General features: G+C 42.1%; 1 protein-coding gene across 11 annotated transcripts in view; it reads right to left on the reverse strand.

The window, feature by feature from the left end:
- The window catches only part of LOC106490045 (acyl-CoA (8-3)-desaturase), a 50463-nt gene that overhangs the window by 4807 nt on the left and 33978 nt on the right, over positions 1–11678 (reverse strand). For 8 of the 11 annotated variants that reach the window (XM_067295874.1, XM_013949381.2, XM_067295873.1 and 5 more), the window contains 9 exons: positions 11441–11542; positions 11141–11269; positions 8004–8064; positions 7813–7889; positions 6357–6454; positions 5903–5999; positions 5176–5255; positions 4611–4736; positions 2038–3944 (listed from right to left, as the gene is read on the reverse strand). In XM_067295874.1, the coding sequence (XP_067151975.1) occupies positions 3893–3944; positions 4611–4736; positions 5176–5255; positions 5903–5999; positions 6357–6454; positions 7813–7889; positions 8004–8064; positions 11141–11269; positions 11441–11542 (822 nt within the window). In that variant the 3' untranslated portion in view covers positions 2038–3892. Of the gene's footprint in view, positions 1–2037; positions 3945–4610; positions 4737–5175; positions 5256–5902; positions 6000–6356; positions 6455–7812; positions 7890–8003; positions 8065–11140; positions 11270–11440; positions 11543–11678 lie in introns of those variants that run through there. The other 3 variants (XR_001293532.2, XM_013949378.2, XM_013949379.2) reach the window with 3 other exon arrangements.

The following is an 11678-nucleotide window of genomic DNA, read 5'->3' on the forward strand; positions in this document are numbered from 1 at the left end:
AGACTTTCAATACTCCTGCTTCACAGTTCTCCAGGAGGCTGTGCTGTCCTGCTTCCCTTCTGACACCTTGCTGCCATCATGTGGCTATTTCATAACATACGTTTTAATGCTCAACTGTGAAGCCAAATGGCTTCTACTACATGGTAAATTAGGGGTCTGTGGTGTTCCAGAATGGTGCATCTCAGCGCCTGTTCAGAAAACCTGAAGGGGCTTTTGGACTTGCATTTGAATACTGTTGTGAAATTTCAATACAAAAAGTCTCAGAGGAACCTACCACTATGGAATATAACAGCCCAGAGTGATGTCTTCAGCTGTCACACCACAGGAGAGTTTCTAGCAAACTCAGCGTACTCAGAACTGCTTATCTTTATTCAGGTCCCCTTTTAGTCTCACCCTTTAGGATTATGAATCAGTTTGTCATGTTATTTTTCCTGGTAAGCCAGGCAATTGACTTACTGCATCATGGATGTTTCTTCTTTAATGTGGCAGAGAAGAAATGACAAGAATCTCCAAAGTCTCAGGCACTAAAGTAGAACTTGGACACATTGTTATCTTCATAACTGTTCAGTCCTAGATGATCCTAGCCCTGGAGGTAGCTTAAACACAAAGGCATTTAAATTTTCAAAATTAAACATCCAGATGATTAATGTTCTGTTTCTGGTCATTCAAAAAAAGCCTCTCACTGGGCAACACCAAGCACTTCAATATTATTGAATACTTGCAGCCCACTCGACCTGCAAGTAGTTTTTTTTCTGCTTACCTCACTTGTGCCAATACATCTGGTAATCATTTCAAACTTCAAAGTTTTCATGAACTGAGCCAAAGCCTAGTTGCCTTCTTTGAAACACATTGGAAATTCCTGCACTTTTTTATAAAGTATCTCTGTGACTAGAGCACTCAGTATACAGTGATCAGAGAAACCTAAGCTCAGTTCCCTCTTTCATCAGAGATGACAAAAACTTGCCCTGACCTCCGAAGGAGCGCACCTTTCTTGCCTGCTGAAACGGTTCTGCTTGCATGTCGGAATTACAGGTACTGGGCCACAGAAAAAGAGCAGGAGTCAACTCCATTTATGAACCTGGCAATTACGGCACAAACATGAGATGGAAGCATTCTAGCTCCCCTTGCTACAAAGGACAGTCTGTGTGCCAATAGACAAAATTCAGACTTGTGAATCTTGAGTTAGGGAGATGGCTACCAATAGCAAAACACTTAATACCTTAATCCCTCTGGAGGATTTTTGAAGTCTTCCTTGTCTTTAGTGTTTTCTCTTGCCTAGTTTAGGCAGCTCCCTCTTTGTCCTGTTTTCGCCATGGGTATGGAGTTGAGATGTTAAACATTAGCAACATTAGCTGTCCTGACTAGCACGACAAGACTTTTGTCCCTTTGTGGCTTAGGGTCAACACTCCAAGATCAGAGAAAGGTTTTTGACAGCACTCAGCAAGAGATCTTCAAAAATGATTTCTTATTATGTGCTGAAATAATGTAAAGTCCAGTCAAACTTCCTTCTTTTCCCTACTCCCCATTCCAGAATCCTGCTACTGGGAGGAGTGAGAACAACTTCGTTAACATCCATCCTTCCAAGTTTGGAGTGATCCTGCCCGGGAAACACAGAACAGCCAAAGCCATGAGGTTGAGGAGAACCTCTGAAGGTTCACCTGAGGCCTGACAGCCTGTTGAATACAAGCCCTTACAAAAGGCTCTTAATTTCATAAAGCATGTGTACCTTGCCACATATAAAGTAATGCAACTTCCAGAAACCAGGGGTAGTTCATTTTTTCTCTCCTCATCATCATGGAGGAAGAATGTGTGCACAGTTTTGTTTTCATAGTGTTTGTTTTGGTTTGCTCATTTGTTTATACAGCATGTTTCATACTTAAGTCAAAAAGGACAATGCTGATTAATTGTTCACTTCTTTTGGGATAGAAATGCTGAGGTTTATGACAGTTCTCCTCCTACAGATGTGGACAGGCATTTGTTCCACATTTTAGAGAGTGTTGACTCTTGCACAGACATATTTTATTCTGATGACAGCAATAATTGGTCAGGTAAGGAATTTTATTATTAGACTTTCCTCCATCAGTAGTTCTAATGATAAGAGGGAAAAGAAACAGAACAAGAAAAAGGAGCCAAAAGAGTAACTAAGACTGATTTCCTTTATGGTCTTTATGAACAGGTACCCATGATATAATGATAGTTTTATTATTTCCATTAAAATTTCATTCTGTACTTAACAACAGTCTTGGTCTGAGAAGGAGTATTCCATTCCCTCACAAGCCAGTCCTCTTGCGGACATTGACCAGAGAGGGAAAGCACTGTATATTCCTGAAAAGCAACCCACCCCTTTTGAAGACTAAGCCACCCGTTACTTCAGTCTTGGAATCAGGTACATTGTGTCAGACAAACCGACTGAACACAGTTAGTGACAGGGTAAAGAAGAGAGCATAAAACAGATAGAACACCACCTTGTTCATCGACATGAGACAGTAGAAAATGGGACTGGTCCCAGAACACAGTTAAAAAAGCTAAAGGCTTAACAACAAAAAGATGATGGAGACATCTTCATCAGTGTTATGCTAAGTGCTGTGTCCAGTTTGGCATCTGTAACATTGGTGTAGCAAATAAGACACCAGGAAATGCAGTAAGGCTAATACTCCAATAGATGGCACAGTACATGCCCTCTTGGGGTGTGTTTTGAAGGCACATCATCCAACAGAGAATAGACCAGCAATGCACTGGCTGATGTGTGCCTATGGGAATGCAGCCCACTGACTTCTGCTGGTTGAAAGGTTAAATTCATTTAAACAGTATGCTAAACCCTAACACTTCTACAAATGAATTAAATTTGCTCTCAGCTCAGATAGGAACACCTCATGCTCCATGCGCCAAAAGTCCCGAGTCCTCTCCACTTAACAAACCATTCATTAGTACAGAGATTCAAAAAGAATTAAGCTTCAGGTAGCCACAGAATGATGACGCTTTTGCTTCCTCAGTAATCCATACAGGGATCCAGAGTAGGGATTTCGCATGTTTCTGTCTCTTCTGACTATCAGTAATTGGTTCAACAGCACTCAGAAGTATTGGCGCTGTGGAAACTGCTTGCAGAGACTCCCAGGGAAATTATAAATCTGCAAGTAGCCCAGAGGCCTTCACCGTAAAAGAGATGTGCAGGGTATTGGCATTCCCACTGAGCATGTCACACCCACTTGCCCAGGGAGGGGAGTAACCTGCATTTGCCTGGTTCCCTACCTCAGCAAGAGTCTCTTCCAGTTTGGTTTCTTCTTGTCACACTTATTTCTACAGAACTATCGCCTGCATCTCCTCCCCCTCACCCATATACATACATTTGGGCTCTCATGTTCCCCTCTCCCTCTCGCTTTGGGCACTTCTATTGCCTTTGTTAATTGCATATAGATATTTGGAAACATAGCACCTACACAATTTCTTCTTATTGCCTCCCCATCTCAAAAACTCTTGTGTTCTCTGATCTCACGCTGTCTCAGCTTTCTTAGTTCATTCATAATAATAGCTATCTCACAAAAATCTATGTTAAATAAGAGATTTTCCTCCTATACACTCAGTAAATGAAATATCAGCAGACAGAAAGGTATCTGTTTCCTGTCCCAAAGCTGCTTCCAGCTTGGCGGAGCCTCCTCCATTCTACTTTTCCATGTAACTCAGCACCAGAGAAGAGGAATGAAAGAAGCATGAGAAGAATTAAGAAAAAAAGAAAAAAAAAAGTCAAATTAATTACATTCATCACTGGAATTAAGCTGGGGCATCTCCCCACCTCTGGCTTAGCCAGCTCTCCCTCCTCTGTGAGGTTTCTTCCTGGTGATGACCACAGGAGGCAACAAGGGTGGGGAATTCCTCTGTAAGGATCCACTGCTTTTTATTTATGTAGATAAGCATCAAGCCAGAGTTCCCCCGAATCTTTCAGAGAGCTGCCAGGACATAAAGAGAGAAGCACAATTCCTTAGAAACAAGATAATGAGATATTGGGGGTGAGGAGGAGATTAAATTCTAGGAAATACAGCCCCATGGGGAGAACTGCCATGTTCGGATTGAGCTAAAGAGGCCCTCAGACACCAGGTGATTTAGACTACAGCTCCTTGGAAAGACAAAGGAGGAACAAATCCCTGGGCCTACACAAAACAGACTGGCAGGCTAAAGCAAACAACTCAAGCAGGACCACATGACTTTTCAAGGGAATAAGAAAAGTCTGTGGGAGGGGAGAGAAGAAAGGAAGGAAAAAGAAAGAACAGCTGAAAGTTGAGGCTTTTCTTTATGAAAACACCTCTTTCCCTGGAGCTTACTCATAGAGAAAGGCACCAGACCTAATATCCCATGGACAGAAAGCAGAGCTGATGAAAAGGAGCTCCCCATTAGGTCATTCTTGCTGACACCTTCTGCCTGCTGTTACTGAAACCAGTACTATGGCTGAACAGTTTTCCAAACCCTTTCCATAGTCATCTATGCTATCTACAGCCATTCACAGAATTCATCTGTGAATCAAGCTAGCTGCCTCTCCCCTTCTGAAGTCCATTGCTTGTTCACTCTGTGATACCAGATAGCCCTGCACCTAGGGAACACTGTGGATTGATACTTACTGCACAATGTCTGCAAAGGCGGTGAGCAACGGTTTGCACTGGTACTCAATGCCATGTTTGGCACACAGGGATTTCACGAGGGGGGCCACCTTCCAGTAGTTGTGTCGAGGCATTGTGGGAAAAAGGCTGTGGAAAAAGAATAAGGAGGTATCAATGGCATCAGTCATCATCCCACAGAATTCCTGCCCCTCTTCTGTGCCTAAAACCTAGAAGTGTCTCAACCTCCCCTGGTGACTACAGCCATCAGTGCTGTGTAGCGGTCCCTTCCACCTCACTTCACTCAACACTGGTACTAACTGGAAGGCTGTGTAATTCTCACTCACTCTCATGCCATGCTATTTACATCTGAAGTGGTGTTGGTGCTCACCAGTGCTCCAGAAAGTTTCTGCCCCATCACTTGGGGTTCCCACTCCATTCCCATACAAAAAGCACACAGTTTACCCACATTTTCCTTTGTCCTTGTATTAGTTGACAGAGAGATGGGGACCTTGTAGGCTCTCCAGGCCTAGATTAACTAGCACTCCTTGAAATTCCCTTTGCTTCCCCATCCCATGCTTCAACTCACTGGTGTTCGATTTGGAAGTTCAGGTGTCCACTAAACCAATCATTGAATAAGGAGTGATGAACATTACAGGTTGCCTGGAGCTGAGGGGAAAAAACAGATAGCACTTAAGTGTTTTTCTAGGAATGCCCCTTCCCTTGCACTTGTTGGACATGATGGTAAACAAGTACCAGTTCCTTATCATCACCTGCCCTCTGATCACCTGCCTTCTGATTGAATACAGCAACTCCAAGAGTTACAGGATCCAGTCAATACAAGAAGGCCATGCTGCAATGCATGATCAGTAGGGACACAGTTTAGGAGAACAAATCTGACTTCCCCAGTAAGATATGTCATAACAACCATGAGAGTCTTTCCTCTGTGCAGATACCCTCATACTTCTCACTTAAAAAGCTGAGCAGTGGCTTCAGAAGCAAAATGAGAGAAAGCATGAAAGAGAGCACAGGAGAGATGCATCCTTCATGCATGGGAAGATCTTTATCTGAAGAGCATTGCAACATCTCCAGTTCTTTTCAATGAGGCACTTTTGTTCAGCATTTGAGGCTTCCATCTTACTCCTGCACCTGCTTTCTTTGCACTAATCAGTAATTTCAGAGTGAGGACAAGCTGCTTATGTTTTCCACTCTCAATCCCCATCATTTCTGTGATCAGCTGTCTTGGGCATTATGTACCCTGATCTACAACTCCTCCCACTCAGAGTCACAGCTCTTTTGAAAGAGGAGGGTCTTACCTGGGTAGAGAACCAGTCCACATTCTTATCATAATCAATGTGCATCGGGATGTGATTCATTTGTGTAACCCAGACAAACCAGTTACTCTCTATGAACCTGTGCAAACAAACACACGCAAAACCATCACTGACCTTACACCTACGCCATAACAAGTCAGTACAAAATACTCATCCAAGCTAATTGTCTCTTGATAAAATGAACACCAGAAACCCCAAACATTTGACCAACATATCAGACTTACACAGACCTTCTACATTCTACACAGACACTTTTTACCTTCTAAAGACACAAGCCTGACAGAGAACAACCTCTGTCTTGCCACATAATGAGCATAATGGGACAGAAGAATAGGGAGCAGATGGGAAGGATAACCAGGAGGCTGCAGAAGAGTTGACATGAAGGATCAATGAGAAATAGGTAGAGGAACTGGAGGAATTATAATTTGAATGATACCTGACTAACAGAAAAAGCCCCAGGATACCTTTCATCTCCAGTAAGGGCAAGTAGGTGAGAAAGAATCGGACATAAAAGGTCAGCATCCAGGCCAGGTCCTATAATGTAGGGAACAGATAAGACTCAATCAAGAAGAATTAGTGGCTCCCAAATTTACCATCCTCTCTATGTGGACTCCCTTTAAAATCTCCCATAATATCATTTTTTGGTAGATTTTCCTCCCCAACCCCATCACGTGCAATCTGACACACTCCCCAGACATCCCTGTGCACTCAAGTCATCCTGCGTCTTATGAGCCCAACTTAGGTCAAACACTAGAAAGGACATAATTTGAAGCACCATGTTTTGTCTGATTCTAAAGAGAAAGAAAGCAATGCAGAAAGCAGAAACCTAGCTAGTGAAAGGGATGAAGTGCTCTAACTTATCTCCATCTCATCCTCTTTGCTCCTCTTTATATTTCTTGTGCTCTCTTATTTTCTTCATGATCATTTTCTCCTGGCTATCTCTATTCCCAGACAAGAATAGAATAGTTTAAGTGCCTGGTCTCTAACCCCCCCAACATCTCAAGAGAAGAGATTTCTCTTTTGTGCATTCCTCCTGAAGTCTCTAGAAACCACATTGTTCCTCAAGATTCTGTATTTTCCCCAAGCAAACTCTCTTCCTAACAACTCTGAAAGTCCACTACATCTCCCCTTGCTCCACTTCACACTGAACTGCTGCAGAGGTTGGTTCTAGCCTCTACCAAAAGAGGCCCAAGAGCATAAAGGGGCAATGAAAGAGAGCTCTCTCATGGCAGGTAGATGGGGCAAGACCTTTGCTATGGGGGAGAACAGGCTTTTGCAAGGAATTGTATGGTGAGAATCTGCAGGTGAGATCACTTAATGTTGGAGTGAAGGACTATGAAAAATGGGACCTTACAATTCCACCAGCTCAGAAAGAAAGCTACTTGACTTTTAATAAATCATTTTCCAAGATGAAGGGGCATTGAATCCTGCTCCAAATCCCCCTGATTTCTACTTTTCCCATTTTCCCATGACCATAAGTTTTTCTCTTATTGTTTGCAGAAACAAAAAAGAGTGGTCACTTCTACCTTAAACTAGACTCTGGCGTTATCTGAAGCACAAATTCTGCATCAACATCAACTCTGTAAAAGAAGGAAAACTTCCAGACACTCACACACACTCACCACCCCTGCACTGAGGCAAAACATCAGAGAACATCTTTTGTTACCAACTGTGAATACACCTTTTTCAGAGGAGAAGTGCTGAGTGGAAGGTATCCTCTCTCCCACAGCAAGCAATATTTCCCAGATTATATACCCACTCTCCTTGTCAGAAAGAGAAGCAGTGACCAGCTACAAATCTCCAAGTTTCTCCCAATAATGCTCCATTTCCTGCACTGACACATCTCCATAAATCTATGAAAAGTCACCATTGGCAAAAGGGAGCTCACTTACCACCCACTGTTTCCGCTGTACCACAAAGTAGAATATGTACCACTGGAAATAAAGAGGCAACAGAGCTGGAGGACCAACTAGAGTGGAAAAAGAGATTGTAGAGACATTAATCATCAAAGTGAGATGAACTGGAGAAGGAGAAAGTTGAGCAAATGCTGTTCACAGAACCACACAAGGGTAGAGTTACTCACTGATGAAGAAGTACTTGTGCTGGTGGTTGTAAGGCATGAATTTCTTCTTCTTTACACCAAGCTGTTAAAATAAGCAAGTCACTCAGGCCACAAAGAGAGATAAAAGACCCACACATTCACTCCTACCTACTCTGTCAAAGAAATGCATACTTGGACACCTCCTAACCTTTGAAAGACATGTCCTAGCAAATCATGCCAGCATCCATCATGCCATTGGCTTCATCGTTCCCTGGAACTTCCCTCAGTGACTTCTATGATAATTTTCCTAAGGAGAACCTCCTTACTCTGCCTTGGATGCACAATACGCTGTGTAGTCCGTTGCACCACAAATAATAGCAAATCGCACTGGAAGCTTTTCTCCTACAGAAGACACAAAAGCCTCATTGCCAAAGGCATATCATTTATTACTACTATGCCAATGTTACTACGAAGCTGAAGAGCTGGTAAAAGCCACAAATACCAGAGGGGACACAGTGATATCTGGTGGATGTATAAGAGGCCAACACATGATCATTCACTTGCATGACCAATTTCCTATGTGCTGCTGGGATTAACGCATTCCAGTCAGTAGACTGTGAACGTCAGCACCTCACTAGGGTTCTGACCAAAGGCATGGAGCCCACCCAAACCACGATACTGGAGTTCGTGTGACAGGAAAGTTTTGCCACACTCTACAAAAGCTTTTTACAGCCAATCTATAGCTGGCACTAGCTAAACCTCATTTTCATGGATCAGGGGTCCTACACAGAGGTCTGTCCTCATGCCACCAAGAGAGAAGTCAAGCAAAAAAAAGTCACCTGCAACTTCTGCTCATCTTGTTATCCTCCTTCATCTTCCCTCTTCTTTATGATTCCTTTCCCTAGCTTGTCTGCCTTGCTCCTCCATTACTTATAAAGCGTTGATTTTTCTGTTTTACTCATTAGCTTAATATTAAGGCTGTTAACACATATTTACATGTACCCATTCACTCTATGCCACCTGTCAGAAATTGTAATTCTGAGCTTAGGTTTTTCATTTTTAGTCATCTTTTTGTACTGAAACATTTAGACTGCAAAATTAATACAAACCTTATCAAAACCATTTCACCCCATAGGTCACTCTAATCCAGCAAGCTCTTTCTACCTTGACCTGCATGGCAGCACTAAGCATAAATTCCTTGTTAGCTCTTCTAACAAAAGGATTCTTATCTCTTATGCAGACAGAAGTAGGAGGCTGAAACTTCAGCTTAATTTTGTTCTCATGACTAGTCAGTAGAGTAACTCCAAAATAAATCAGAGGAACAGAGTGCAGGATTGGAGGTGTCTTGGATGCACTTTTCACAAAGCCACGTCCACTCCCAGAGATATTCTCTGTACACGAAGTAAAACTAGCTGGGCTTCCCATAGTGAGTTCAAAACAGAAAATTTCCAAAAAGGAAGATTTCCAAGCAAACATCAACGGCCAATTTCAAAACCTGAAAATATCCCATTAAAATGAGCAAGACAATAATTTTTGACCTTGTTTTGCAAATAACAATAAAAATAATCAAGCAGGTACTGAGAACAGTTTGCTGCCAGTGTAAAGCTACAGAAACAAAAAAACCTGTACTATTAATAAAGATGATGATGTCTAGAACTCCCACCTATTTGCAGTTAGTCTCCAAAGCAGAGAGATGAACATCTAGACATTAAACTCTATCCACAGGAACAGGGGTGAACGGATTATCCTATCTCTGAGACTGCTGATTTTTCAGTGTTCACTGTATAAGCTTAAGAGACCACGTCGCTGCCTTCCTTGAGGAACTCCATCACGTCCCTGAACCTGGCCGAGCCAATTCCAAATAGCACTCCTCTTCTTAACATTTGGGGAGTTGTTACCACAAACCACATGATTCTGCCCCTTCCTTTGTGCTGCTTTTAGTGATCATGTGGTCACAGGATAAGCTGAGTCTGACTTAAAATTAACCCTACCAAAAAAAAAAAAAAAAAAAAAAGATAATCACTTTCAAGCTGGATCAGCAGGCATGGGAATATGAGAATGGGTACGAGGGAAAGGGCAGGAAGAGATGGATATGGCCAGGAAAAAAGGACCATCATGAAAATAAGAGGGCTAGGTTTTGATTCTGAAAGCATTTTTACAACTCTCTACTGTCAAGTATGAAAGTCACTGTGTTGGCTTTAATGTGCTTAAGGCATATGAGGGTTCATCTGAAGTTAAGCATATGCCTGAAGTATTTATCCACATAATGCAAAGCCAAGAGTTAAAACATGTTGCACATCATGCTTTCAGATCTTTAATTTCAATGCAGATCACAGTATTTAAGCCAAGTGGCAATATGCACTCATATTACTATTTTTCGGAAAGAACCAGCATGTGCTAAAGCCGTTCAATTGATTTCAGAGGAGTTGTACCAGAAATAGAGTTGGAGTCCAGATGGGACCTGGTCTGACACCCACTCAGAGACTGCTACCACTGAAATAGCTTGTTTTGATCAGTAAATGTAAGAGTTCCATATAGTTCTTGTTGTTATCTGCTGCTTCGCTTCTTGAAATACTACAATTAGTCAAGCTGATCCCAAAGAGAATAACTTGCACTCGTATTTTCATCTAACTGCAAGCCTCTTATCAGAGGTATATGAATGTGTAACTGTGACAAATCTTTCATTCTTATTTTATAACATAGCAAAAATAAATTTTATTGAAAATTTAAGAATATAAAAATCTCAGAAGTATTACTAAGGAATATTAGGGTCTAGTGGAAGGTAAAACAGCATTATATAAAATAGCAGGCCAACTCAAGCAGTGTTTATTATAATACAAAAGCCATTCTCTAGAGGTACTTCTAGCTTTTACAGAAATAGTTTGTTTTTTCTTTTTTTTTAAACCTTCAGAGTAACCTTGGAAAATTTCAATCCATAGCAAGATCCTTTCAGGGCAAGAAAACATAAAAACCTGTTGTAAGATTAAGCATATGGAAGCTAGTGATGCATCAGGATCTTGTTTCTTCTTTTTTTGCAAAGGGCATTAATGTCAAGCAGCACTTTCTCAAAATTACTGAAATACTGACCAAACTACCTGGTCATTAGTCTCCCAATTCTCTGAAACTTTCTGAATTTTAATCTTCATGCTGTAACCTCCCCAGACTTCACTAGGACTCACCTCTACAGAAAGTATTTTTCCCAAGGCAAAAAGTAAGGGGTGCATGTTAATGTCAGGGTCCTTTCGGAAGCAGTTGGGTTTAGCGTGGTGTTGGAAGTGGAGGTGATTCCACCAGCTGGCTGGTGCTCCCTGCAAGAATGGATGAGAACAGAGTGACCAAAAGAAGTCAGGTCTCATGCCCTTAGTCGTCCCTCCCTAGCAGCTCCACTGCTTTCCCTTCCTTCTTCTGCTGAGGCAGTTTTGGACTGCAAAGTCTCCCTCGCTGGTCTCTGGCAACCACTCTCAGCGCTTAATGCTCACCTTCAGATGGCCAATCACAAACTTGTGAACCCAGTGGTTCCATTTAGACGTGCTAAAGACTGAAAGGTGTCCAAAATCATGCTGGAGCCAGCCAGCCTGGGCCTAGAAGGAAAGAAAAAAAAATGCTGTTGGGGAGAAAAAGAAGAGTCAGGAGTCTTTGCATCTGAAAAGATGTCCCTCCTCTCTACGCTAACCCTTCCCACTCTACACTCACAGCATACCCCCAGCTAGCAAGAGC

Source organism: Apteryx mantelli, chromosome 4 (assembly GCF_036417845.1).
Source record: "Apteryx mantelli isolate bAptMan1 chromosome 4, bAptMan1.hap1, whole genome shotgun sequence".
Classification (NCBI taxonomy): domain Eukaryota; kingdom Metazoa; phylum Chordata; class Aves; order Apterygiformes; family Apterygidae; genus Apteryx; species Apteryx mantelli.